Raw genomic sequence first — 24,965 nt, forward strand, 5'->3', positions numbered from 1 at the left:
TGGACACTCAAGAACCAATCAAGACGCCAAAAAGTCTGAAAAGCCACAAAGTAAAGAAACTAATCTACAACAAGCACATTGTTATTGGAAAATATCCTTCAAGAAGCACTCCTCCTCCTGAGCTGTTCTGAGACCATGCCAAGTTCTCAAACTGTGGCCTGTGTAAGGGGCAGCAGGAAAAGCAAGAAGGATAAAAGCAAATAAAAACAACAGACATGATTTAACCAGCCAGAGAGTCACACAACTAGAAATCAGTCCAGGAATAAGAAAAGTAGACTCAATAAAAGGTTTCATGAGAACACAGGCCAATCTTTGTCATGTACTGAAGGAGCAGCAGCACAGAGGAGGAAAGGCCAGCATGGCCACATGAGCTAAACTTGGACCCATGTTTCTCACCTGTCTCTAGGGTGAGTGAAAATGGGCAGACACTTCATGATGCCTTTGACACAGCAAGGAAAAGCCTGAAGTGGTTTGAGTCAGGGCTAGGGATGGCTGTGTTGCACTGGTTTAAAGGAAGTTTAGGTGCACACACACACATACACTCCTACTCACACCTCTTCAACATTAAACAAAATGAAACCCACTCCAAACAACATCTACTGAAGTAATGAACAGCACAAACTAAGATTCCTCAAGCCCAGGCTCCTCCCAGGCTCTCTGCAATAAAAGCCTGACCTGGGGGATGTTTCATGGGACACAGGGATGTGACAGCTCTGTGCTCCAAACAGGGCAGGCTCTCCCTGGCCTCCTGCACCAGCTCTGCTCCCAGCCACCAGAACTGCAGTTCCCTGCTTCCAGGAGCCACTGGTACCTCCAGTGACATACACTGATTCAGCAGAAAACCACTCAAGCTGAAATGTAGAAGTCTGGTGATGCTTCAGTAAGTTTAAGCCATCTCAAAGTGTAATCTTGACACAAAAAGACACCAGGAGACCTGAATTTAAAAGCTCTGCTGTATTATATTACACAAGACAACACTCCCAATATGCAACTGTTCTAACCATTCTCTTTGAAAGCTTGAGATTTGAACTAATATAGAAAGATAAGCTTCCAAAACTAATTTCTGTGCTACTTTCAAGGTCTTAACTCTAACCAAGCCACTGCTGCCCCTTTCATTAGGAAACACTGACATACTGCACACAGGTCAGCTCAGTAGATCCAGTGGGATTTGAACTCTGAGGCACACCAAAGTTTAGGTACAGCAGCATTCACATGAGAACAGTGTATGTAAGAAAGCCTGAAGGACAAGGAAAATCAGCACCAACAGACTTCAAAAAGAGGGAGCAGGGAGGGAGTTAGAGAGTTCACCCTGCACAACAAGTAATCCCCTTCCAACCCAAGGGATTGGTTTTAAAAGACAAGGCAAAGCTCTTCCCTGATAAAAACTGCTGGAAAAGAGCACTGAAATTTCATCATCTGCCTGCCCATGAAGCATTATTCCCATTTCCAAAAACAGATTAAACAGATTTGTGACTTGGCCAAGTCGTTTTGGCAAAGTGTGCAACAGAGTTGGGAACAGAACATATTTTTCCCAACACCCAATCTTTGCTTAAACCATTGGATCATCCCCCAATTCTTCCTTTTTCTACAACCACTTTAAGAGGCAAAGCATCAGGTGAGAGACATGTCTTCAGGAAAAGGGAGATTAGTTCATTAAATAAGACAGAAGTGCCTCAATCAGAGTTTGTTGTACAAGAGAAGCTCTTTAAGGAGCACAGAAGTAGTGGCTGTGAAGCCTACATGGCAAAAACTGACACACACACACATAGATCTTAGAGCCATATATCACATTCTCCCAAAGAGAGCTAAAGGAACTTCCATTTCATCAGTACTTTACTATTACACCATGAAAACTGCTTATTAAATGCATACATTCTAATTAAAATCGATACAGTTAAATACTGAAGGGTTTGAGGATGCTAAACAACACAAACTTCATTTCCTAGGTGTCTGTGAGAAGCAAGACTTTTTTCCCCTCTTGCTGAACAGAAGAAAATTAAAGCAGTATTTCAACTAATTAAAAAAATAAAGAACAAAAATAAAGAAAAAAAATAAAGAACTAAAATTTCTATCTTAATACTGAACAGTATGTGGAGGGAAAGGATTCTTCATTTGCTTTCCTTTAGTACCAAGGAATTCCTCATTCCAGGTGACAAACAGCTGCCAGGTTACTACAAGTGTTACTCACTCCTGTAACTCCTCCTGTGCAGAACCACCCAAAAACATCCCTGCAATGCATGCCTGGAGGTGTTCAACAACAAGGGCACATCCCACCCCGGTGACACTGAAGGACTCACTTTCATTTTGTTTATTTGTGTTTTATCTACTGTTTTTAATTAACCATACTCCTACCCTGCCTTTTACCAACAGAATGAAATTGAATAATCTTCCACTGGCTAGAAACAGACACTTTTTTTTTTAAATAATCAAACTCTTTTAGTGATAAAAGCACTATTTTCATTTTTTATTTCTTGTCCTGTGTAAATCAAGGACACTGCTGTACACTCTTCATCCTGGGTTGATTCTAACTGCATTCCTGAAGGGTTGGAATCCACAATGACCAGATCCATCCCACACAACAAAGAAAATGATGGAGAGTGATGACAAAAGCATCTCCTTAGGTTGTGTGAACCAAACCCAACCTGACTTTTCTGAGAATAAACCAACCATGTCTTGAGAGCAGCTTCTTTTCATTTAGCTTCAAATTCCAACCGTTTTTGTTGTTATTTTTTTGTGATTTGGCTCCTCCTGACCTTTGAATTTTCTAAAAACAGAGTATCTAAAAGAAAAAAATGGTCCAGGTACATAATACACTCTTTCACTCTGCTTTAAGCTCTGGTCATTCTGCCAGACATGCCAGAGCCAAAACAACTTTGTAGGCAGTAACTAACACAGTATCAGTTAAAGATTTCCAGAATAAAAATTAATATTGAGCTGACTCTTCCTTGCAGCACACAAACTGATGTAGTTAAGTTTATAAAATGATTGAAGTTAAGTTTATAAAATGATTGAAATTCTGAAAAAGCAAGGTGCAATAAGCTCCAGGAAGGTTCTTAGGCACAGGAAGATCCTGCCAAACTGCTCAAACAATTAAACTTTGCTGGATGAGCAGAAACTTGCACAGCTTTCCTACACAGAGATATAGATAAAGCAAGGTGTCTTACTTTCACCCTCCCTGGAAAAGCAAGTGACATTTGTCCAAATCAGGCTTCCCCAGTTTATCAACTGAGCATCTTCCCTCAATGGAACTGTCAAAATAATCACATTTAAAAAATCCTCCAAATTATCAGTTATCAACTCCCCACACACCTGTAAGCTGGCTCTTCCCTCTAGCACAATACCATTGGCTGTTAAAATGACGTTTCTGTCATACACAAATATTCAATGCTACAAATTAATAATTTTTTGTAGTGAAATCCCAACCAAGGATTGCATATTTAACAATTTCAGCAGTCATAGGATTACTTCAAAATTCCCCTTCACAATCTCCTTGTCAGGCAAAGCTGAAGAGATGCAAATGAGTTCAATGCATATGCTGCTGCACAAAGAGAACTGCAAACACTAATTTTCACAGCACTTAAATTAACATGCTTCCATTTACACTTAAGAACCAACTGATATTGGAAAGATTTCGATTTTCAGAAGGATGTGCAGTGGTGAAATGAAATGTTAATCCTTAATTAGAGAAAGTGTTTCCTATTTTTCTGTATGTGTACAGCATTATAGTACACTTCTGTCAATAATTACAAAAAAGCTTTTATCCTGAGAATAATTGTATTTTTTAATCCCTATGTCAGTATAAGAAGCACCACAAAAAAAGTGGCATTTCCTGTAATAACCAAGGTGCTTCCAAAATTAAACTTACCATAAATACTGAGGTAAATAGCAGCAAATAGTACTACAGATGTGGAGTAAATTTCCCTTGTTTTTAACTCATATATCTAATTATTTTATAATCTTAGTGTCCTAGGGTGGCCAAGACACTTAGAAATATCCATCTGGAAAAGTAAAAGATTAATATTCTAAATCCTACTACGGCAAAGCAGAGCAAAATTGGAGATAATAATTAAAATATGAATCCAAGAGACATTTTAACAATTCTGGAGAGCATGACCATGGCCTTACCCAGCATTTTAATAATATGTACACCTTCCCAGCGCACAACAACATGCAGGCTTTAAGTCAGAAAAGCTAAAAACTAAAATAACAGACAACTTAGATGATTAAAACCAGTCTGTATAAACCTGCATTTTTTCAACATCCTTTCTCAAAATAAGAAATCATCAGGATTTTTTTTACAAGTAGCTCATTAAATATTAACTTTAATGCACAAGTTCATTTGTTATGTTTTTTTAGAGTCAAAAAGATTAGTTATTTTTAAACTACCACTCCTTTAATCATCACCAGGAATCACATCAGGAAGACCTTATGAGCACTAATTAGTTCATTTATTAATTATGTCTTTCATTCAGTTTTGCTCACTCTCCTGAGAAAACACCACTCAGTTTATATGAAAGTGCCAGGAGAATTAGCAGCTTTCCCCCAAGAACTGCAAAGGTAACAAGACACGACACCTTCACCTCATAGAGAGCTTGAAAGACAAGAAGAAACCTTGAATTCTTCATCTTCCTCAGAAAACAAAACACAAAGTTTTACAGAGACTACAGAAACTGCTTATCAAATATCTGTGTTTGAAGATACATCTGTGGTGAAGAGCAAAATGAGAAGCATCAACCACACGAGTAGTTTGGACCTCCTAAATATAGCACCAGCACAGCTTTGTTGTTTTTCCAGTCCAGCCTCATTGTCCACAGTGGTCTCCTTTGTTTTTCCTCCTGCAGGGTTTGTGGCTCACGTCTGTGACTGTGAAGCCACGAGCAGAAGCACTAAGGATCTCTCCTGCCTGGGGAGGAGGTGGCCAGGAACACCTCTGCTTGTTAAAGCCCTCAGTGATAGCAAGCAAACCAGCACCAAGTGACCCAGCAAAACAAGGTTTTGTAAGAAAATATCCTTTGGGGTTAGCGTGAGAACCTGCCCATAAGGGATCTAGTGGTGCCAGAGCCACATAAGGAGTGCTCCAGGCTCACCCTGGAGAAAAGGAGGCTCAGGGGGGACCTTCTGACACAAGGGTGCAGCCAGGTGGGGTCAGGCTCTGCTCCCAGGGAACGAGGGACTGGACAAGAGGAAATGGCCACAAGTTGTGCCAAGGAGGTTTAGGCTGGATATGAGGAAAAATATCTTCACAGAAAGGGTGGTCAGTCCCCGGCACAGGCTGCTCAGGGCAGTGGGAGACCCTGCAAACAGGATCAGGAATCAGAGCAAGACCTTCCAAGAGGAGACAACTTTCACACTGACCCATGTTTGACATCTTTATCCATGATCTGGTCGAGGGCACTGAGGCACCCTCAGTCATTCTGCAGATGATGCCAAGCTGGGTGGGAATGCTGCTCTGCCAGAGGGATCTGCACAGGCTGGATCCATGGGCTGAGAGCAGTGATTGTGAGGTTTAACCAGGCCAAGTGCCAGGTCCTGCCCTTGGGTCACAACAGCCCCTGCAGCGATCCAGGCTGGGGCAGAGTGGCTGCAAAAGGCCTGGGGGCACTGGCCAACAGCAGCAGAACATCAGCCCAAGCAGCCAAGAAGGCCAATGGCACGTGGCCTGTACCAGCCACGGTGTGGCCACAGGACCAGGGCAGTGCCTGTCCCCTGTGCTGGGCACACCTCAAATCTTGTGACCGGTTTTGGGCCCCTCGCCCCAAGAAAGACATTGTGGGGCTGCTGCATGTCCAGAACAGGAGTGGAGCTGTGGAAGGGGCTGGAGCACCAAAAGCAGCTGAGGCAGCTGGGGAGGCTCAGGGGGACCTGCAGCCAGGTGGGGTCAGGCTCTGCCCCCAGGGAAGGAGGGACAGGACAAGAAGAAATGGCCTCAAGCTGTGTCATGGGACGTTTAAGTTGGATATGAGGAAAAAATTCTTCACAGAAAGGGTGGTCAGTCCCCAGCACAGGCTGCTGAGGGCAGTGGTGGAGTCACCATCCCTGGAGGGATTTAAATGACGTGTGGTTGTGGCACTTGGGGACATGGGTTAGTGGTGACCTTGGCAGTGCTGGGTCAGTGGTTGGACTCAATGACCTTGAAGATCATTTCCAGCTAAAAAATTCTACGAAATGCTAATAAAACCACGTTATCAACCTTATATTAGTATCTCCCCATTAGTAATGGAAAAAGTTGCACTCCTGACTTGACAGAAAACCAATCCCAAGCCTCTCCCTGTCTCTTCCCAAGGATTGTTTTTCAGGCCCACCAGTAAACTAATCTGGCTTGAGCACACAACGTGAACACCAGAGCTCTCACACAGGGCAGGACAGGACAGGACAGGACGGTTCTCTCAGCACTATCTCCCAAGGAGTTTGTTTTAACTAACCTAGAAACCAAAGGGTTAGTTACAGTCTATCTGCAGGGGCTGAATTTTATTGAAAGGTATGGTTAAAACAAGGAGAAAGTGCAGTTTTAATGAACCTGTGCTACTGTACTGATCTAATGTGAATGTTAAAAAAAGGCTTCTAAAAACAGGAGCCATGAGAAGAATACTTTTAATTACTGCAAATGCTTGAAAAATCAAGTTTACCAGCACACTGAAAATGAGAAGCAAAAGTCTTGTGTAACAGTGTATCCTTCAACTCAATGCACTTCCAGGAGAAAACTGAATTTAAAAGAATAATCTATATAAAGAAGTATGCAATGCTAAGCCTGTTACCTACAGTGCACACAAATAACTACGAGATGATTCATTCTGAAAAGCTCACCAAGTCCAATTAATTTTGTGTCAAGCCTGATCCCATCCAAGAGGTAACACTCCCTAAAATGTTATGAAACACACAGCAAAGATGCAGTATATTTGTATGTACATTAAAGTTTTATCTACTGTTGCTCTCCAGAGCTCCCAGCCCATCAGTTGGGGTTGGTGCTCACTCATCTTGTACCAGAATCCACGGCACAGAGCTGCTACAAATGAAGAGTCACAAGCAGTCTGGGAACTCGAGCTGTCATCAAAAATCAGTTTAAAATCAGAAAAGGCCTATGGAGTGTCTGCTTCACATCATTTATCTAACCAAAGATGACAAGGGATGAGGGAAAAACCCTGCCATTTCACAGATGTGAAACATAACAGTGAAAAATTGACACAGAGAAGAGGTATCACAGCTAACTAATGAACATAGACCAAGTCCCAAAAGATTAAGTGTAAGGTCATTTTATCTCTCAATTACAAGTTGAAAATAATCAGACTGGTCTCCACAGTTTCAATGGCCTTACCACAGGAGTTACCTGGGATGGCATCCTAAGAGAATGAGCACAAACAAAATAGGGGTGGGGTGGTGGTAAACACAGCAAAGAATTTCAGAAATACAGAATCAACAGCAAGAGTAGAAAAGAAGATTGAAATAAAAATCAACAACAACAAACTAAAAAGGAAACAAAAGGCTCGGTGCTTGATACTGACAGAGGGGAGAAAACCTCTCAAAAATAAACAGCTTGTAACAAAAAGTAAATAATTCATGGCCTAGGCTGAAGTGGGGCATGTGCTGGTCATATGTTCAGCGTATGTTACTGGCACCACTCACCAGCATGTTCCATGTTGTAATAGCTGAAACATTTAGAGCTGAAATGTGCTGCCTTCAGGGACGACATGATCTGGGCAGCCCTGACGAAACACACACCACTCCACACGAACACAGGCTAATTTTGGCTCACAGGTTATTTCTCCATACTCCAAACAATGCTTTCCTTGGCACTAACTCACTTCAAGAGCTTATATTAAATATAACCAGTGGTAGCGTGAAGCAACCTTTAAAAGCAGCAGGCTCAGTTTATCTAAGATTACATAAAATGACTACTGTGGTGTCTGTGGCTCCTCGAGGCCACTCTGTGCTGGATCCAGGCACACATTTAAACTGCTCAGCACCTCTGAAGCTGTGCACAGCTCCTCTGTGCACTCAGCACCTCAAACACAGCAATACACAACACACCACCCGTGGCCCAGGTGACAGCGAAATGCAATGGTGATGTTTTAAGACTCTAAAACACGGAGGGGGTAAAAACCTGATTCAGATGGAGTTCAAATATGTGACTTCAAACACCTGCTGCCTGCAGCAGCCAGCTCTGCCTCCCCACTCCTGTCAAAGCTGTACAAGAATGCTGCTTCTGCTGCTGCCACACAGATCCCACCCCCTCTGCTGCCCAAATCAGCCCCTTCTGCACCCAATATTAGATCCATTAATTTCCTTTTAATACCTATCATGTAGTATTTTCCTTTTAAATACCCCAGAGTGATTGCTCTTTCCTTTGTATTTTTGTATTAAATCATTACCTGCACAAGTCAAATCCTGTCTCCTTTTAGAACATCTTTAAGAGGGTTATTCTAATGACTTAAAGATGGTGTGAACCATCACAAGTATCTAAGGACCTTTCGGATTTAAAAATAAAAGTCTCCCTCATTCAGTGAAGAACTTGCTAAGTCCAGCTCACTGCTCTGTGTCAGACACTGTCAGCATGTTCTCAGTCAGCGATTTATATTTACCACAAAACATCCCTAGGAAAACACAGGGCAGTTGTCTATATTCCCTTCTTTACATTTCCTGGGGAAAGCTGGAACAAGCAGCTCCCATAAAAACAAAACAGTCACAAGAAGGACAAAACTGTGCTGGTGAAACACACCCAGAAACCAATGCTTGTTTCCCTAAGCAGAGCCCAGGGATGTCCCAGCTGAAGTGTAACATCACTGCAACAGGCTCCCAACCCTCCTGGGCCTTACCTACATTCACCTGAGTAATTAACCCTAAACTACTTAGACCTTCCAGATAAGGAATTTTACTGGGAGAACAAAAAAAAAAAAAAAAACACCAAACGCTGTAATATCAAATGTTGTTGCAAAAAGAACAAGTTGCAGAAATAAGAGTTTCCCTGGGGATGAGGCACACCAACCAACACCTTTCAGTAAAAGAATGGAATCAGAGTCTGAGTATTATGAGAATTACCAAAAACACACCCTGCCTCCCGAACAAAGAGACCTGGATCACACATTCCTACACTGCCATCTCCCAGGTTCACTTCCACAACATCAAGATTTTTCTTTTCTCATTTCAAAAGCTGTGGAAAAGCCTGATTTTTACAACCAACATTTCTGATTAAACCACCTTACTCAGTTTTCTTCTCCCTGTAGTCAAAATCACACTCTCCCACACTATGGTTATTTTGTATTCTATGTAACCATGCTTTCCAGCTCTTCAGCTGAAGCTCAATTATTTTATGGCACACTTTTCAGCAACACTGCAGCTAACTCAAAGAATGCACATAGACAAATACAAATAATCTTTCCTTCAGCTATTATTAAACCAAAATAACTTTAAAACACTACCCCCAAACTTAAAACTTTTACAGATTCTTATTTTATCCTTCTGGCTAAGGGTTGAATTATTTACATTCAGATGCTTCTTTGACTCTTTTGCAAGGCTTGCATGCTTCTTTTCTTTAGAAGTTTCAAACCACCCAGTTTGCTGATAGCCCTAGATAAGAGTGAATAACCTCACGTAAGAATCTTGAGTACTTACTAGTCCACAGCAGACCAAACTTATTTATAGCTAAGTAGCAAGCTGGGGTTAGTGATCTCTTCCAGGCTCAACAATCTTCCAACCTCAGAATAACCACTCCATAAAACAAGCAGGGCTATTTCACCACTGACAGGAAAGTCAACATCTGTGTACGAGGGTGTGCTGGCAGATGAGTGCTCTGGCTGCCTGCAACGCAGGAGACAGCAAAAGCCATTCACAACAGGCCAAAATTCATGAAGGAAATTTAAAATCTTCATCAGGAGTTGCTTTGAATTTACCTTGTATGTTTAAACAGAAAAAGGTGGAAGGATCTGAGCTCTCCTCCCAACTGTGAATGAGGTTTTTAATTTAATCTTGTGAAGGTTTAACACTCGGTGGGAATTTTTTCTGTCTGAGGTAATATTCCCTATATCCTATGATGCAGTTAAGGAAAAATTACTATATGAGAAAACAGCATCTTAGCCCACCAAAAAATCTCAAAAAAGAAAACAAAGGAAGAAATAAAGAAAAAGGAATCTTTTTTAAAGTTCTTACAGAATTCTGGCAGGATCTCAGTTCAAATGACATTTTGTTACAGAAAGGGTGAATATTCATAGACTACTTGCATTTCTTAGATGGGCAGACCAATACCAGAAAAAAAGTTTTAAAAACAAAGGCTTGAATTTCAATTTAAGAGGATAAACAAACAACTGAACTTCTGTGGTTTTTACCTATTGCATCTCTTTCCGGTGCTGCCACACGCGCCTGTCACGTGAACATTTTAACTGAAACACTGTGGTTTCCAGGTCCAAATGTCTGTGCCAATTATCAATATCTAGAAAGCTGAATAATACTGTACCCAACCACAAACTGTAGAGCCCACCCTACGCTGAGACTTCAGCCCTGCATTCATTTCAGAACCTGCATTCCCAGCAGGGGAACCACCTCAAACTCCTGCATTTGCTCTTCCACCCCAATGCAGCTGCAGAAGTGCTGCCAGGATCTTGATGGTATGACTGAGAGGAGGGCTGCATTTCATCATTCTAGGAGAATCTCACCACCCCATCTAGTAATTTTAATAAAGTAACTTCAGAATATATTGCACACTCTTCAAAGCAGGATTTTCATAGCATTTGAACACAAAGTCAGTGTTTGCCTTGCAGCCCCTAATGCTACTAAAGGCAAAAATGCTCAGTAACATGAAAGGGCAGAGAGGACTAAAGCACCAACCCCCTCTACCTGAGGGGGTCAGACCACACAAGTGCTTCGGCTGGTTTCTCCAAAATAAGTGTATGGAGTGATGACCATGTCAGGCAGATCAGACAGAAACACCTCTAGACCCTTATGTGAGCCTAACCCAGCCACACCCAGGACATCCACACACCCAAGGAAAGAAAACAACTCACTTCCTTGAACGCCTCTTTGCTTAATGCATTATTTACTGCTTTCATCTGTGGAAGTGATAAACAGGGTTTTGATTGATGATCATTTAAGTAACTCACTCCTCCTAACCTCTGTCAGCATCCAAAACCACCAAACACTGCACAGAAATGAAGGGTGGTATTTATTATCTGCTCTCCCTTGCAAGGGATGGTTTTCCTGAAATGCTGCACCTCATCACCCCTGGAAGAAGGCTCAGAGTGAAGGTGAGCAGTCAGCTCCATCAGAGCAGGAAGCTCATGCACAGCTACTTCCCAGCCTGCTACCCAAGTCCTTTTGGAAGGCTGGGTCAACTCCACTGACTGAATTACTACGAGCACGTTTCCCTTTGATGGCACTCTGGATTTGCTGTCCTGCATAAAGAAGCAAAAGCTCTCTCCAAATCACACCTTTGTTTGAGATGTTTCTACAACCTATCAAGCTGAGGCCCTCAAAAGATACCACAGGAAATCCAAATCACATGTGAGCTACCTGCATTGTCAACTTCAGCACATTTATGTGCTTCCTGAAAAAGCACTGTCCGTATATGCAGCCCCTGCAATGAAAGAAAAGTCAGTGAAGTTTTTACAATTATCTTCAAAATAATGCTTTCCTTTCAGGCAGGCCATACAGAATGCTGCACAAACTCTAATCACTCACCTGCCTGCCTTACAGATAGAGAAGTCTTTCTGAGATAAGAAGGCTTTTTTTGGGACCCACACACACTACGAACAAAAACCACGTATAAAATTTTTTAAAATACCATTTATCTGCACTATAGCCTTAATGTTCAATTTTCCCTAGAGCTTGTAACTCCACTACTGGCAATACACCACCAGTTGGACTAGTGACCCGTGGAGCATAGCCTGGATTTAGGCAGGAGCCAGGCTGATTCAGTATATGGAATGCAGACCATACATTAACTCTGTCCTCTGCTACAAGATGATCCACAGCCAAGGAACCCATACCCCTTTTTCTCTTGTGTTTTCCTCTGTGTGTTCACATTTACAGAGAGACAAAAAAAGAGAGCCAGAAAGCACAGATTAACCAAAGGTATGATACCATCAACTTATGTCAGCATCCTGTCTACTTAAGGTCAACCTTTTTAAACAATTTTTTAAATTTAACAATACCCCTTTACCAAAAGGTATGCTGTCACAAGAACCTCTAGGATTGGAAGATTTTTACATTACATTGCAAGTGCTTTTTTAGTACACCAAAATTAGTTTTGGTCTTTCACTCTCAAATCTTTCTTTTTCTTTCCATTTTTACTTCATAGAGCATAAACAGCTCCTATAACTGCAACTCCATAATGTACAATTCCACAAGTTCCAGCCAGCTGACTGCTGCCCAAAGTCTGTGCAGGCCCACCATGTACTCCACTGCCTGCCAGACCTCTCTGTGAGCCACTTCAATGCAACAGCAAAGCACTCAAAAATAGCAAAAAAAGCAGAGAGCAGCAGCATATGAACATCTGATGAGCTCCAAGGCCAGCCCAACCTGCATCAGGAGCACTGCAAAACACAGGACCTTCCCTCCTGTGCTCCACTGCAGCAGCAGTGAAACCTTGCATTAGCTCAGATGTTCACCAAAGCACAGCTCATCTTCCCAAAATGTGAGACCCCAGATCCTTCTGAATGGCATTTCCCCAATTAAATTCCTCACACTCTATAAGGTTAACAATTGTATTGCTTCTCAGCCTTTAAACTTGAGATGATCTCAATCTTCCATCTTTCCTCAAGCCTCCCAGCACACCCTTTCACATCTCTTCACACAATTACAAACCCCAGAATATCCTGCCCATGTTCTAAAGCAAAACACTTGGGCTGTGTCCTCATCTTTCCCATGTATTAACTGAATTCCCCTCTTCCATTTTTCCAGTCTCTGTGGAGTATGATGCTAAAATCAATCACAGAATATCCCGAGTTGGAAGGGACCCACACAGATCAGAGTCCAGCTCCTGGCCCTGCACGTGGCAACCCCAACAATCCCATCGTGTGCCTGAGAGCATTTATCCTCTTTACCATGATTCTTACTTACTTAAAGAATCAGTTTGCTCTGATTCAAATTTAAACTTATCCCCACAGAGAATTTCACGTGAATAAATTCACCCTTCTCTTCTCTAAGCCTTACTCATTTTAAAATCTTATTTCTCTGTCTCCCTCATTGCCCTGCAGGCCTTCTTCACCTGCCTAGAAAGGTCAGGAGATTGCAGAATCACCCAAGGAGGGAAATTCTTTTCTGTAAGAGCCAGCTTCCATCATTTATCCTTCCCAATTAGTTCCCTTGTTTGTTTACTGCAGTGATTGTAAGCAACAGAAATATAGATAATAATATGTATAATATACCATTATATATAACTGTTCTGTATATATATATAATTGTATTGTGTGTATATAAATTATATATACAATATATAATATATATCTGTCTAATACTACAGAAGTGTATAAACTACGTGTCTAGGCCTTGTCTGCTCAACATATATTCTGCCTAGAACACCCAAATATGTCCAGAGGACAATACAAAGTGATAAATGAATTTTTTTCTGTATTCTCAGTCTTAAAAAACAACAAAGAAAACATCAAAACAAACAAACAAAAGCTAGCTAACTGTATTTATATCTCCATAAGCAATCAGACTTTTACCTTATAGGTAGTAAAACATGTATTTTACACTGTGCTAAGACAACAACATTTCAGCTACAGCTTTTTGAGGAAACTGATGCTTCAAAGGAAGCATCTACTTTTTCCCAGCTGTGACAGGGAAAAAAGGAAGCCAAGAAGGAAAGAAGGAAAAGGGTAGGCAAAACAGCTGCTCCCATACTGGAACACATCAGTGAAAATCAGAATTTAAAAGTAACTTCTATCAATACATTAGATCATCCACACCATTTCTGAAGCAGAACCATACATTTAATCTTCATTTAAGTAATTGAAAAACCTGAACTTAAGTTCACTACAAGACATAAAGACCTTTTCCATTATACACTAGCCTGATTTCTTATCAACACAAGAATTAAGTGGTTTATACCTCATGAGTTGTATCTAAGACTTACTTAAAGAACAAAAACTTTCACAGAATCACTTTATATTACACAAAAATTATCTCTGAAACTGTACAGTCTCCTCCAATATAAAGAGTATGACATAGTGAACAAAAGCAACAACATCAGTGTGAGAACACTACTGGCAGTTGTAAATAAACAAATATCCACTGGATGCCTGATGCTTTAGAAGCAATTTTAATTTCAAACCAGGACAAATATTGACTCTTTGTTAAAACACATAATAAAATGGTCTCTTGCTATAACCCCATGACAGTTTATTAAAAACGACTTGCAGAGGAAGTAAAGAAGCTTCAGCTTTACCTCTGCTAACCCTAAGCCATGACCTGTCACCCGGCCATACCTGCTCTGCACCAGGGCTGACTGCAGCAAGGGTTATTTTTTTGTTTATCAGAGGAAGATGGTGAGATAGATATCCCACCACTCTCGAAAGTAACACAGCTTCATTCAAAGAAGCTTGACAATTTAGTTTACAGCCTCTGCTTTCACACCTGTGTGTGATCCATTAGAGAGCCTTTAGTACTCTCATTCAGCCCCATAAAAACCACCTACACCAACCCAGCCACCTCACACTCCTTTGGAATAAAGCAAACACTGAACCCCTCATGTCCCCCACTCTTTGGGACTTCTTCCAGCCTTCAATTCTTTTTAGCAATCCTCTACTCAAATCCTTGCCGTTTTGCAAGATCCTTTAACACAGATTTGATTCCAGAATGATGTGAAGCTCCAGCACCAGCTGCCACTCCCCAGTTTCCACAGTCATCACATCAGTGCCTTGACACATCATCTCAGGCATCTCATGATCCCTCTGCTCTCATGGCTTTCACTCTACTGCTACTTTCCAGAACAGTTTTCCACCCTATAGCTCTGCCCTGCGTACTTTTCCAGATGACATCGTTTTGGGGTTTTTAAAAATGATTCATTCTACTTTTTTTGTCCTCATTATTTGTGAGGACAACGTTTACAACACTGTAAATATTTATCAGTAATTGCATTCACTCTAGATCACCACAAAAAATCCAGCAGTGATCAGGCATTTCTAATCATGATTTAGCACTAAGCTGCACATTATTCTAACCAGCCCATGCACTCCATAAGTTCTGCTGTTGGGAATACAGACATTTTTTTCAATATGGGATTGTAGGTACATGAAGCACTTTATATAGTTACAACTATCCCCATCCCCAGAGAACCCACATGGACAAGGTGCTGAGCAGTCTGATCCAACACTGAAGTCACTTCTGCTTTCAGCAAGGCTTTGGCTGGAGCTTCCTTCTGTAATTCTTAAAGTTAAGCCTTAAACCAGCACTGAATTAAAATTAATTCCAGACAACCTTATACTAATTTTGTTCCACTTCATAACACCCTGATAATGACAGGACTCTGGCATTTTTACTTTACTGCTCTGGCTCTCCAAACTCTCAATTCCATGCACGTCCTTGTCCACAGGAGCTTCCTTGCTGAGGTCAACAGAAATGTTTGGATCAGCATGAACAGAACTGTTTGCCAATCTCCTCATGGTTTTCATTTCATTTGGTGCACATGGACAAACACAGAGGTGGTGTGTTCATATTAATATTTATTAAGACACTGCAGTTTCAAATACTGAAAATGTTCCTCCCAGCAGTACTCCAGCACACACAGACCATGCTTTGTCCAAGCTCCTGCTTGGCAATACCTGAGAGGACAGAGCAGCACGTGCAGGGGCTGCAGCAGAATCACAAACACAACTGTGAAGAACCAGACTCCAACCATGCACGGACCTTCTCATGCCCTACAAAAAATGACGTGTCAAAAAATTTGCACCAGCTCTGCAAGTACTCACTGAGTAACTCACTGCAGCCTCAGCTCCCTTCAGTGATCACACAGCAGTGTGGGAATCTTAACTGGAGAATGGAACATTTATTTCCTATACTATCCAACATGGAATAGCTGCAGAATAAATATGGTTCCTCCCCTCTGACTGCTTTATCTAGGTCAAAAAACTCCTTAAAGGCAGGAAGTCACAGGAAACAAATGTCACTACACATCAACTTTTTATCATGAAAACAAGCAAGGCAGCAGATAAACCCAGCACCTTCCCAGGGTTCCAGCACAGACAGCAGCTTATTAGTGAACTCTTGTGAAAACTCCTTATAACTGCAAAAGCCATGGCCTCACACCACATGACAAATACATGGTTTTCTTTGAAATTATATTTTTGCCTGTATTTTACATAATTTTATATAAGTTAATAGGACTTGAGATGTCTTGAAGAGTTGTTGCATTTACTGAAAAATACAGCAAATGAGGAGCATAATCTTATTTTGAATAGCTCAGGCATGACTGTAAAAAAACCTTTTGCTTTGTCCATGACAATTGTACATGCTGAAAAAAATAAAAAGAAAAACCCAACAGCAACAAAACTCCTCCACGGCAGAATTATTCTCTAAAACACACCCCCTTCAAGAAGGAATAATATTTGTAAGTGTCCTTACCTAATTACAAGCAAATTAATAATATACATTTATTTTGAAAAGACAGGGTAAAAGATTAGCTTATTTTCTTTCTCAGCTCACTTAACTTACTACTTTTGCTATTGATTAAGTGTATCATCCTACTCAAACACAGCACCTTGGTATTTTGATTTAATCAATGCAAAGAATTATTTAATTTGCATATCTCCTACCTCATTATTATAACTGAAATAAGAATCTCAAAACTCTCTTTCAACTGCAGATTCTTGGAACAGACAGTTTTAACACTGACTTTGCACCTTTAAACCAAAAAGACACTAATCTTGCTTCTGTCATAGAAATTTACAGGAAATTCACAGACTATAAAGATGATTTTCCAGTTTGTAGTATTTCATAGAACTACACAAAGAATCTACTTCCTCCTGTAGCTAACTACAGACGTAAGAACATTTGTAGGATCAGTAGAATTGGGTAAGGATGTTTCATATACATATCAATCATACCAACAGAAAAAGCATATCGAGTGCAAATTAATCCAAATATAAACTGTTTAAGCTTTACCTCAATTACCTGATTGGTGTCTGACAATTTGCAACACTGCTTTATTAAAAAAAAAAAAAAAAAATCACCCAGAAGATATGTGTAATTGAGAGGCAAATATGAAAAAAAAGAGATGACAGAAACAACTGTAACACAAATTATTACTATAGAAACTTCCCGCTCATCTCTATTTTCATTTCAAATCATATGTGCTCTACCTTCCACCTACGCTCCTTTTCAATCAGATCTGCTAAAGTGAGAACACTGCTTCTACTGAGCTTGACATTTGCAAATCTTACTTTAAAGTAGCCAAAAACCCACCTATAAACACAGCCCCGTTGACCTTATTAGTCACTATGGCACAGGACCAGTCAGTAAAAGTTTCTGGAGTCTGTCAAGTCACAGCCAAGTCCAGCGTTCCTTCGTTTCATGCTCTGAGGAAATTTGTAATTGATAGTTTTAATTCAGCTGGTATGGAGCTCCAAACACACCTCTGAACACAAACCAATACAAGGTGCCCCAGCCTTCAGGCAGCTGTCGCCCTGAGGAGCCACGGTGTCTGTCAGAGGTGGTGTCAAGGAAGGGAGAGAGCAGGTGCCCACAGGGCCTGAAGGACTCACAGCACACTGCCAGGACAGACTGCAAGAATATATGAACACCAATTCCTTGAAGCATGTGTTTTGTTTGATTGCTCAAAGTATCTAACAGTTCTATTCATAAGAAAACCTTTAGAACATAAAACATAACCTAAACCCAAGCAATGCATGTTCTTCCTAAGCTACTGTGGAACACTACCCAAGGACACATTATGATCCTTTCACCTCCACTGTTAAGCCAAACTGCAGATGTTTCCAGTGAGAAATTTCCATGGAGCACAAGTACAGTCACAGCTCCAACCACACAGACATCACAACTTTGCACATAATTTAACTAACTGCAATTAGATGACAGAAGAAAGTGCACTGATATATTTGAAGCTCTTTACAATCTGTTTCCTGGGCAGGTAACACTGAGCAAAATAAACTTCTCCAAAGAATTGATGCAGGGAATAGATATACTTGATCCTTGCTCAGAATCGACCAGCTTTCATCAGCAGGAGAATTTCTACTGCTTAAAGGCAGCAATAAGTCCAGTTTGTAGCTCCAGACTACAAGACCAAGCTAGAACTATTGATTAAGCCCTCTGTATTACCAGGAGGAAAAGCAGAAGAATACAAACAAATTAAATTTTAGTTTTCAGCTACATAGGTGTAATTTAGGATTAGTCAGTAAATGTTAAGCTAAAGTAAAATGTATTTGATGTCATTTACTGTAAGAGCACCCACACTTAGTAACGTAAAGAAGTCTGCAGAATGAATGACAGAATGGGAGAGTTATTTACTGTCTCTTACTATAAAAGAGCCTCAGTTGGATCAAATGAAATTACCAGGCATCAACTTCCAAAAACTCAGGCTCCAATTATTTTGCAGAATTCAATACCCAAAGATACTGTGGATAGAAGAGGTTTACCCAAACTCAACTACTAAAAAAAGAGAGAGAAGAATTGCAAACAGTAAATTATTTTAACTCAAAAATAATTGAATTCTGACTTTGGATCCAAAAGAAAAACCAGGGGAAACACAACCATTTCCATTAATGAATGTTTATGCTCTTTCCTGGGCATCTGCTACTGACCACTCCTGAAGGCAGGTCACAGACTAAATGCATCTGTGATCTGACTTAAAAATGCTGTTCCTATGTTCATGGTATCTTGTTTATGAATCATAAATTACTTCCACAAAAGCAAAACCAAAACCAATGACTAAAATACAAAATCTATGGGTTGATCAAAATGAGTAAGACCGCCTCAGAACAGTTAAGTCCAAGATGTCCAGAGTTCTGTGAATTCAAAGGCCAATACACAAATCACATCCGAGAAACCCAAAAATCAAAACAAAACAAAAGCACTCCTTCAGAGCAGTTGTACCCAGAAGTCTGTCTGTTTTTCCAGCTGTATCAGTTACATCTGTCTGGAATCCTGCCTCTCCAAAAGCTGTACACAACAGCTCCGACAACAACCGCTGCTCTGCCCAGCACAAAAGGTATTTTTCCAGCCAAGTACCTCAAAAGCAAATATTGATGTTATGATTTACCTAGCAATATATCCAATCAATGCTTTCACTGAAGGCAGGGGAAATTCCACAGGCAGCAAATGAAAGCAATTAAAAACTATGAACTTTATGAACCAGAGAGGGACAGTCTGTGCATCTCAAAGGTAGCTGTAGAAAAATAACTGCACTGCTTTCACCTGGGTGTCTTGAGCAGGAGTCTCTGCAACCTCTTTCATCCCATGTGTGCCATGACATTGACAGGAGAGCTCCTTGCTGGACACACTCAAAAATGGGTCTTTTCTCCCCACCCCCACTTGACTCAGCTCACAAGACGACAGCTGGTTTGTACATACACAAGTAGGGATGGGAGTCTGTCAAGAACTGCAAAAACAAAAACACACTTCCCACTGCTATTACCTCCTGCTTGATAACTTCAACATTTGAATTGCCAGTGAGGCTTCCAGGGAGGCATTAAAAATAGCAACCAGAACACTTAGCTTAAGGCACAGTAATTCCATGTTTCATGACATTTCTATCTGCAGAAAAAAAGATGCCTTTATTACAGGTAAGTGTATACTCTAACATTAATAATTTAATTTCCCCAGATGTTTAAAATGTGTGTTTTGCAGGAGACTACCAAGGTGTATTTCTGTTTTTTCCTTCCAAAAACAGGGAGTTCAGTAACATTATTAATGCAGTCAAATTTAAACATTGTGCTGAAACAAAAAAAAAAGGCCAAGGACACTGGAACTACATACAATTATTAGTGACAAGCAAATAAGACATTTCAAGTCTGTAAGAGTATTGTACTTGGCACCTTTGTAAGCCACTATCAATCAGACAGAACAGAGATGGACCCCCCATTCTTGGTTTCCAGGATCACTTACAAACAAACAGAAGGAACAGGCCCACCCCTGAGTTTTTTAAACTTCACCTGCCATTACAATTTCCAATGATTGTGTAGTCATAGGCAAAGCATATTTATTACTGGCAACAGAGTAGGATTAAAGAACAACAAAAATAGATCTGGTGATTACTTGAGCTGGAGGCTGGCATTCATCTACCTTGAGCTCACACCAAAACTACTTTCTTTCCCATCACACTTCAACCATTAATTAATGTTTACATTATACTGAAGTAAGTTTGACTCAAAATCCGGGAGACCACCTTCAGTGTGACCAGTTAAATCTACAACAAAACTCAAGAACAGGACCACAAACAATATTAGCCATCAGCAAGCCACAGTAAGGACTTCCCAAAAGGAGTCAGTACCTTGAATTTGCCTGAAGACTACTGTTCAAAAAATAAAAAAAAGCTTTGCAAATAATGAAACTCCTATTTCCCCATTCAACCCCAGTAAGACTTGTGTTTTAGAAACAGGTTTATTTTTAATAAAGCAACAAAGTAGCAGTTGCTCTTAATCACCAGCGTAATTCTGGGGCTGCGGACTCCTCCTGCCCTCCAAGGTGATCCTCGCCCCCCTGCATGGCTCCAGCTCCAGGCCAGGGGCACCTTTTATTTACTGGCCAACACCTCCAATTTGTAACCAGGATTTAGCACTTCCACCAGCTCTGGGAACTGAGGGCCGTGTGTGCACAGCCTAAGGAACGGTGTCACCTCTGAACACAGCAAATGCCAGGTCCTGCACCACCACCCACGCTGACCGGTGAAGAAATTTTAACTACACACAACTTTTCATCATTGTTCAATAAAAAAGTGAGACAAAAAATCCTTCTGAATCTTCTTTCCACTTGGAAAGTGACACTGATGGAAAGAACTAGAATAAATTACAAATCAGTGGACAGCATGAAGAAGTAGTACTACTTTTTTCCTCAGGTCCTAAGCATTTAAAAGAATGTTACTGACTTAATTACTCCAACTAACTCTAGACTGTTTGAAATCAACACAGATCATGCACAGTTGTGCTTACAAATAGTATATTATACCGCAGTGCTTACAAAGAAAAAAGTATTTGACCTACATTTCATAAATGTGTTAGATTAAAAAACAGATTAACCACATGCCAAACAATTATTAATATTAAAAGCAGAACTCAAAAATAGAACTGACAGTTAAAGGTCAAACAAGTCCTCCAACTATATTCAGGATTACACACTGGCACTGTTAAAGTCCTTCAGAATGAGCATTTCCTAGAAAGCAGCAAGGTAAGACGATTTGATTTTCACAGAGAAACCAGGTAAGAAAAGTAACATCAGGCCGACACAGCAGAAAATACACACCATCAGCGTCCTGAACACAGTTTAAAGGCTCACAGGGCATTAAGGCTGTGTCACTGATGGCACGTGCTTTATAAAGGTACAGCACTCGTAACGTTTGAGGTATTTCTTAGTCAAGGCAGCTAAAATACACTAAACCAAAACACTTTCACTTTTCCTACATGTGACTCCTCAGAGCACAGATCACTTATTTACAGTTCAACACAGCCTTAAATGTCGGGGGCAGGCCTCACGTATTGCCCTAGAAAATCATTTCGCACGGACAGTTAATGTTTGGTAATGGCAAAGGAATGTATTACCGTTTAAAACCTCTTAATACATTTGTTGTCACGTAACGAAAACATTTTAAAACGCTAAGGCCAGCAGAAGCATTTCACGTGGATTACTCAGTTTACCCATAAGAATAAACGTTAAAATTAGGCAAAGCAGCAGAAACTATCACCAAAAAACAGAACAACCCCCCGGTTCTGCCAAAGCACCGAGGGGGCTACAGGAGTCCCCCAGCGCGGATCCTCAGCCCAGCCAGCCCAGAGCCGCCCGGCAGGTTTGCTCTGACGCCCGCGAACAGCACTGGGGTGTACCCGGTTCTGTTCGCCAGCGCCGGGGCCGCTCCAGCCCGCGCCGGGCGCTCCGTGCGGGGCTGCGGCGGGGCGGGCGTGCGGGGGAAGGACACGGCGGAGGGCACGGCGGCCGTGCCGGGCGGTGCCGGCGGAGGCGCGGGCAGGACGGGGCCGCTCTCGCCTGTCACACGCCATGTGCACCCGCGGCCTCCGGCGGGCCCCGGAGCGCCGGCCCCGCGTACTCACACTCGCGGCAGCTGCAGCGGCGGCGCCCCGCGCCGCTGGAACACGCCGTCCACGAACACGCCGTTCTTGCCGAGGCAGCGCAGGTAGAAGTCGCCCCCCGCTCCGCCCGCCGGGTCCCCCTGCGGCGGGGGCGGCGGCCCGTCCGCGCCGGCCGGCGGCGGCGGGGGCGCGGCGGTGAAGATCTCGAGGTGGCGGCGGGAGATGAAGCTGGAGTGGCCCATGCTCACGTCCACCGAGCCCTGCGACGAGTTGCGGCCGATGGTCACCGAGCGCTTCTTCATGAGGTACTCGAACTCCCGGCCCTCGAGCCGCGCCACGGCCGCCGCCGCCGCCGCCGCCGCCATCTTAGCGAGGGACGAGCGAGGCGCGGCCCCGCCCGCACCGGCCCCGCGCCGGCCCCGCACACAGCAGGGAACGGGGCCGCGCACCCGGCCCTGACGCAGCCACGCGCTGATTGACAGCGCGCGGGGCCAATGCGCGGCCCGCACGCCCATGGGGCTACGGCGGCGCGGCCAATGGCGAGCGGCGCCGGCCCCGCACGTCCCAGTGCCGGCGCGCGAGCGCAGGGGCGCGGCCCGGAAAACGCGGAGCGGAGCCGCGCGCGGGGAGCGGGGCGGAGCTGCCCGGGCAGCACCTCCCGCCCGCCGGCTGCGAGGGGAGGAGAACGGGCGGGAGGGGAGGGACGGAGCCGGCTCTGGGACGGCCGCCCCTGCCGGCCATCGGCCCCCGCCGGCCAGCGGGCCCCGCGCCCCCTTCCCTCCCTCTCTCTCGGCCACCTGCAGCCTCCGGCGGGGACGCGGGCCCCGCACCTGCCGTCCGCCAGCAGCGCCCTCAGGAGCGGCACCGGGCGCGGCGGTGAGGGGGAAGAATCGAGAACGAAATAAATACAAGTAGACAAATAGTGCTAGAGGGTGAGCAAGAACCGCTAGGAGACGGGTGGGCAGCTGCTCAAATTTAGCCTCAGATTACCGTATTATTAACAAATAGTAAAAATAAAACTAAAAGCTTGATCTGACAGCCTTTTGAGGGTCACGTTAAACCCAAAGGTAACCCCGCTTGTAACATCCATGGAAAATCAGCAGAGTGCTTCTAATGGACAAGTTCCAGGTAAGCCAGGCCGTGTCTGTGCGCACACCTCGGCTCAGCCCCGGTTTTCTCAGAGGAACTGGGGCACAAGGAGTGACCTGACACCAACAGCCGGACACCGAGCGCTGAGCGTCACTGCTCCGAGGGCACGGCACGGGGAACGGCATGGCAACACTGGGGGAGAATCCGTATGGGTTTGACTTGAAAATGGTACAGGCTACCAAAAAAGATGGCATTCATGTTACAGAGTTCATCAAATTACAGCATCTGCAATGAAAATATTTTACCTGATCCAAATACTCATTGTTACAGGGACCAGGCACTGTCAAAACTGAAAAGTAAACAGTTAAACGCTTTTGGCTATAAACTGTGAAGAGGGTGCTAAAATGTATTCATGCTTATTTACCAACATATGCACTACAAACACGTCACCGTAACAGCTCCATAACCTCACCGTGGTTTGTTGAGAAAAGGGTTGTGCTGTTTGGGGTTTTTACAGTACTGAAGCTCACAATTATTTATTAATAAAAATAACTGCCCAGAGAAGCTGTGGCTGCGCAATCCCCAGCTGTGTTCAAGGCCAGGTTGGGCGAGGTTTGGAGCAGCCTGGTCTGGTGGAAGGTGTTCCTGCCCATGGCTGGGGGATGCACTTTAGGTCCCTTCCAATCCAAACCATTCTGTGAATTCAGAAGACATTAAACATTTTTACACTTCAGCCAAAAACCAGTCAGCCTGCTAACAAACATCCAGCAGCAAAGTTGAAATTGAAACTTTTGGGTTTGCACATTTGAGTCAACATCTTCAACTGTAGAGTTATTTTGTGAATGCTTAGGAACAGAATATGGTACCTGCTACCTGTAAAGTGATGGCAAACCTTAGTTTTACCCTTAGGATTGTATCAGCACTTCTTATAGGCAGCTACAACGTAATTCCATATCAGTTCAGTCCATTTACACAATCTCTCATGCACAGCAGATGCAGTAAAATATAGCAACAGTTTAGAGCTTTGGTTTCTTTTACAGAAAACTTTAGTTAAATCTTGCCCACACTTTGGTATTTAGAATCAGACTTTCTTCTATACCAACATATGTTTGGCACAGAAAATGTGGAGCATCAGAGAGGCAGTTATGACTCCCTGATTCTCAGCTTGTTTTTATCCCTTGGCTCTAGCTGGCAACAGAAATGTTGTGCCTGCTTTGCTAACAATCGGTTTGGGATCCTGAGGGCCCTGCTGGCTGGAATTACCCGTGGATTGCCATCTCCTAACACACCCCACGCCTGCAGAGGGAGAAAACCAGCAGAATGGGAGAGCAGCCAGGTGAATTTCCATCAGGCCAGCAGCATTTTTCAGCACCCTGATGGTTGCTCAGTTTGCAGAACTTCAAGGCACTGCTGCTACTTCACCATTTTCCATTATGTGAATCACAGCTTTCTTAATTTGTATTAATTCATTAATAACAAGCAGTACTGAATTCACTAAGCTGATATAAATCCTGTCCTGTTCATACAGAACAACACAGAGAACACAGCCACTGACACGGAATGCCGAAGTTTTGCAATCTGTCTGCACTGAAATATCTTTTCAAGGTCCCACCACCACTAAGCTGCTCTGTGGAAAGGAACTGAACACCAGTAGGGCTGTTTGCTTTTTGCATGACAGCACTGCAGAGCAAACACCAG

At 42.8% G+C, this 24,965-nt stretch overlaps 1 protein-coding gene across 1 annotated transcript in view; it reads right to left on the bottom strand.

Annotated features, from left to right (window-relative positions):
* The window catches only part of FOXK2 (forkhead box K2), a 44,629-nt gene extending 21,936 nt beyond the window's left edge, over positions 1–22,693 (bottom strand). Inside the window, exon 1 of the mRNA XM_053994441.1 lies at positions 22,200–22,693. Within this exon, the coding sequence (XP_053850416.1) occupies positions 22,200–22,693 (494 nt within the window). The remainder of the gene's footprint in view (positions 1–22,199) is intronic.
* Between the last annotated feature and the right edge of the window lie 2,272 nt (positions 22,694–24,965).

This window comes from Vidua macroura, chromosome 19, assembly GCF_024509145.1.
Source record: "Vidua macroura isolate BioBank_ID:100142 chromosome 19, ASM2450914v1, whole genome shotgun sequence".
In the NCBI taxonomy this organism is placed as follows: domain Eukaryota; kingdom Metazoa; phylum Chordata; class Aves; order Passeriformes; family Viduidae; genus Vidua; species Vidua macroura.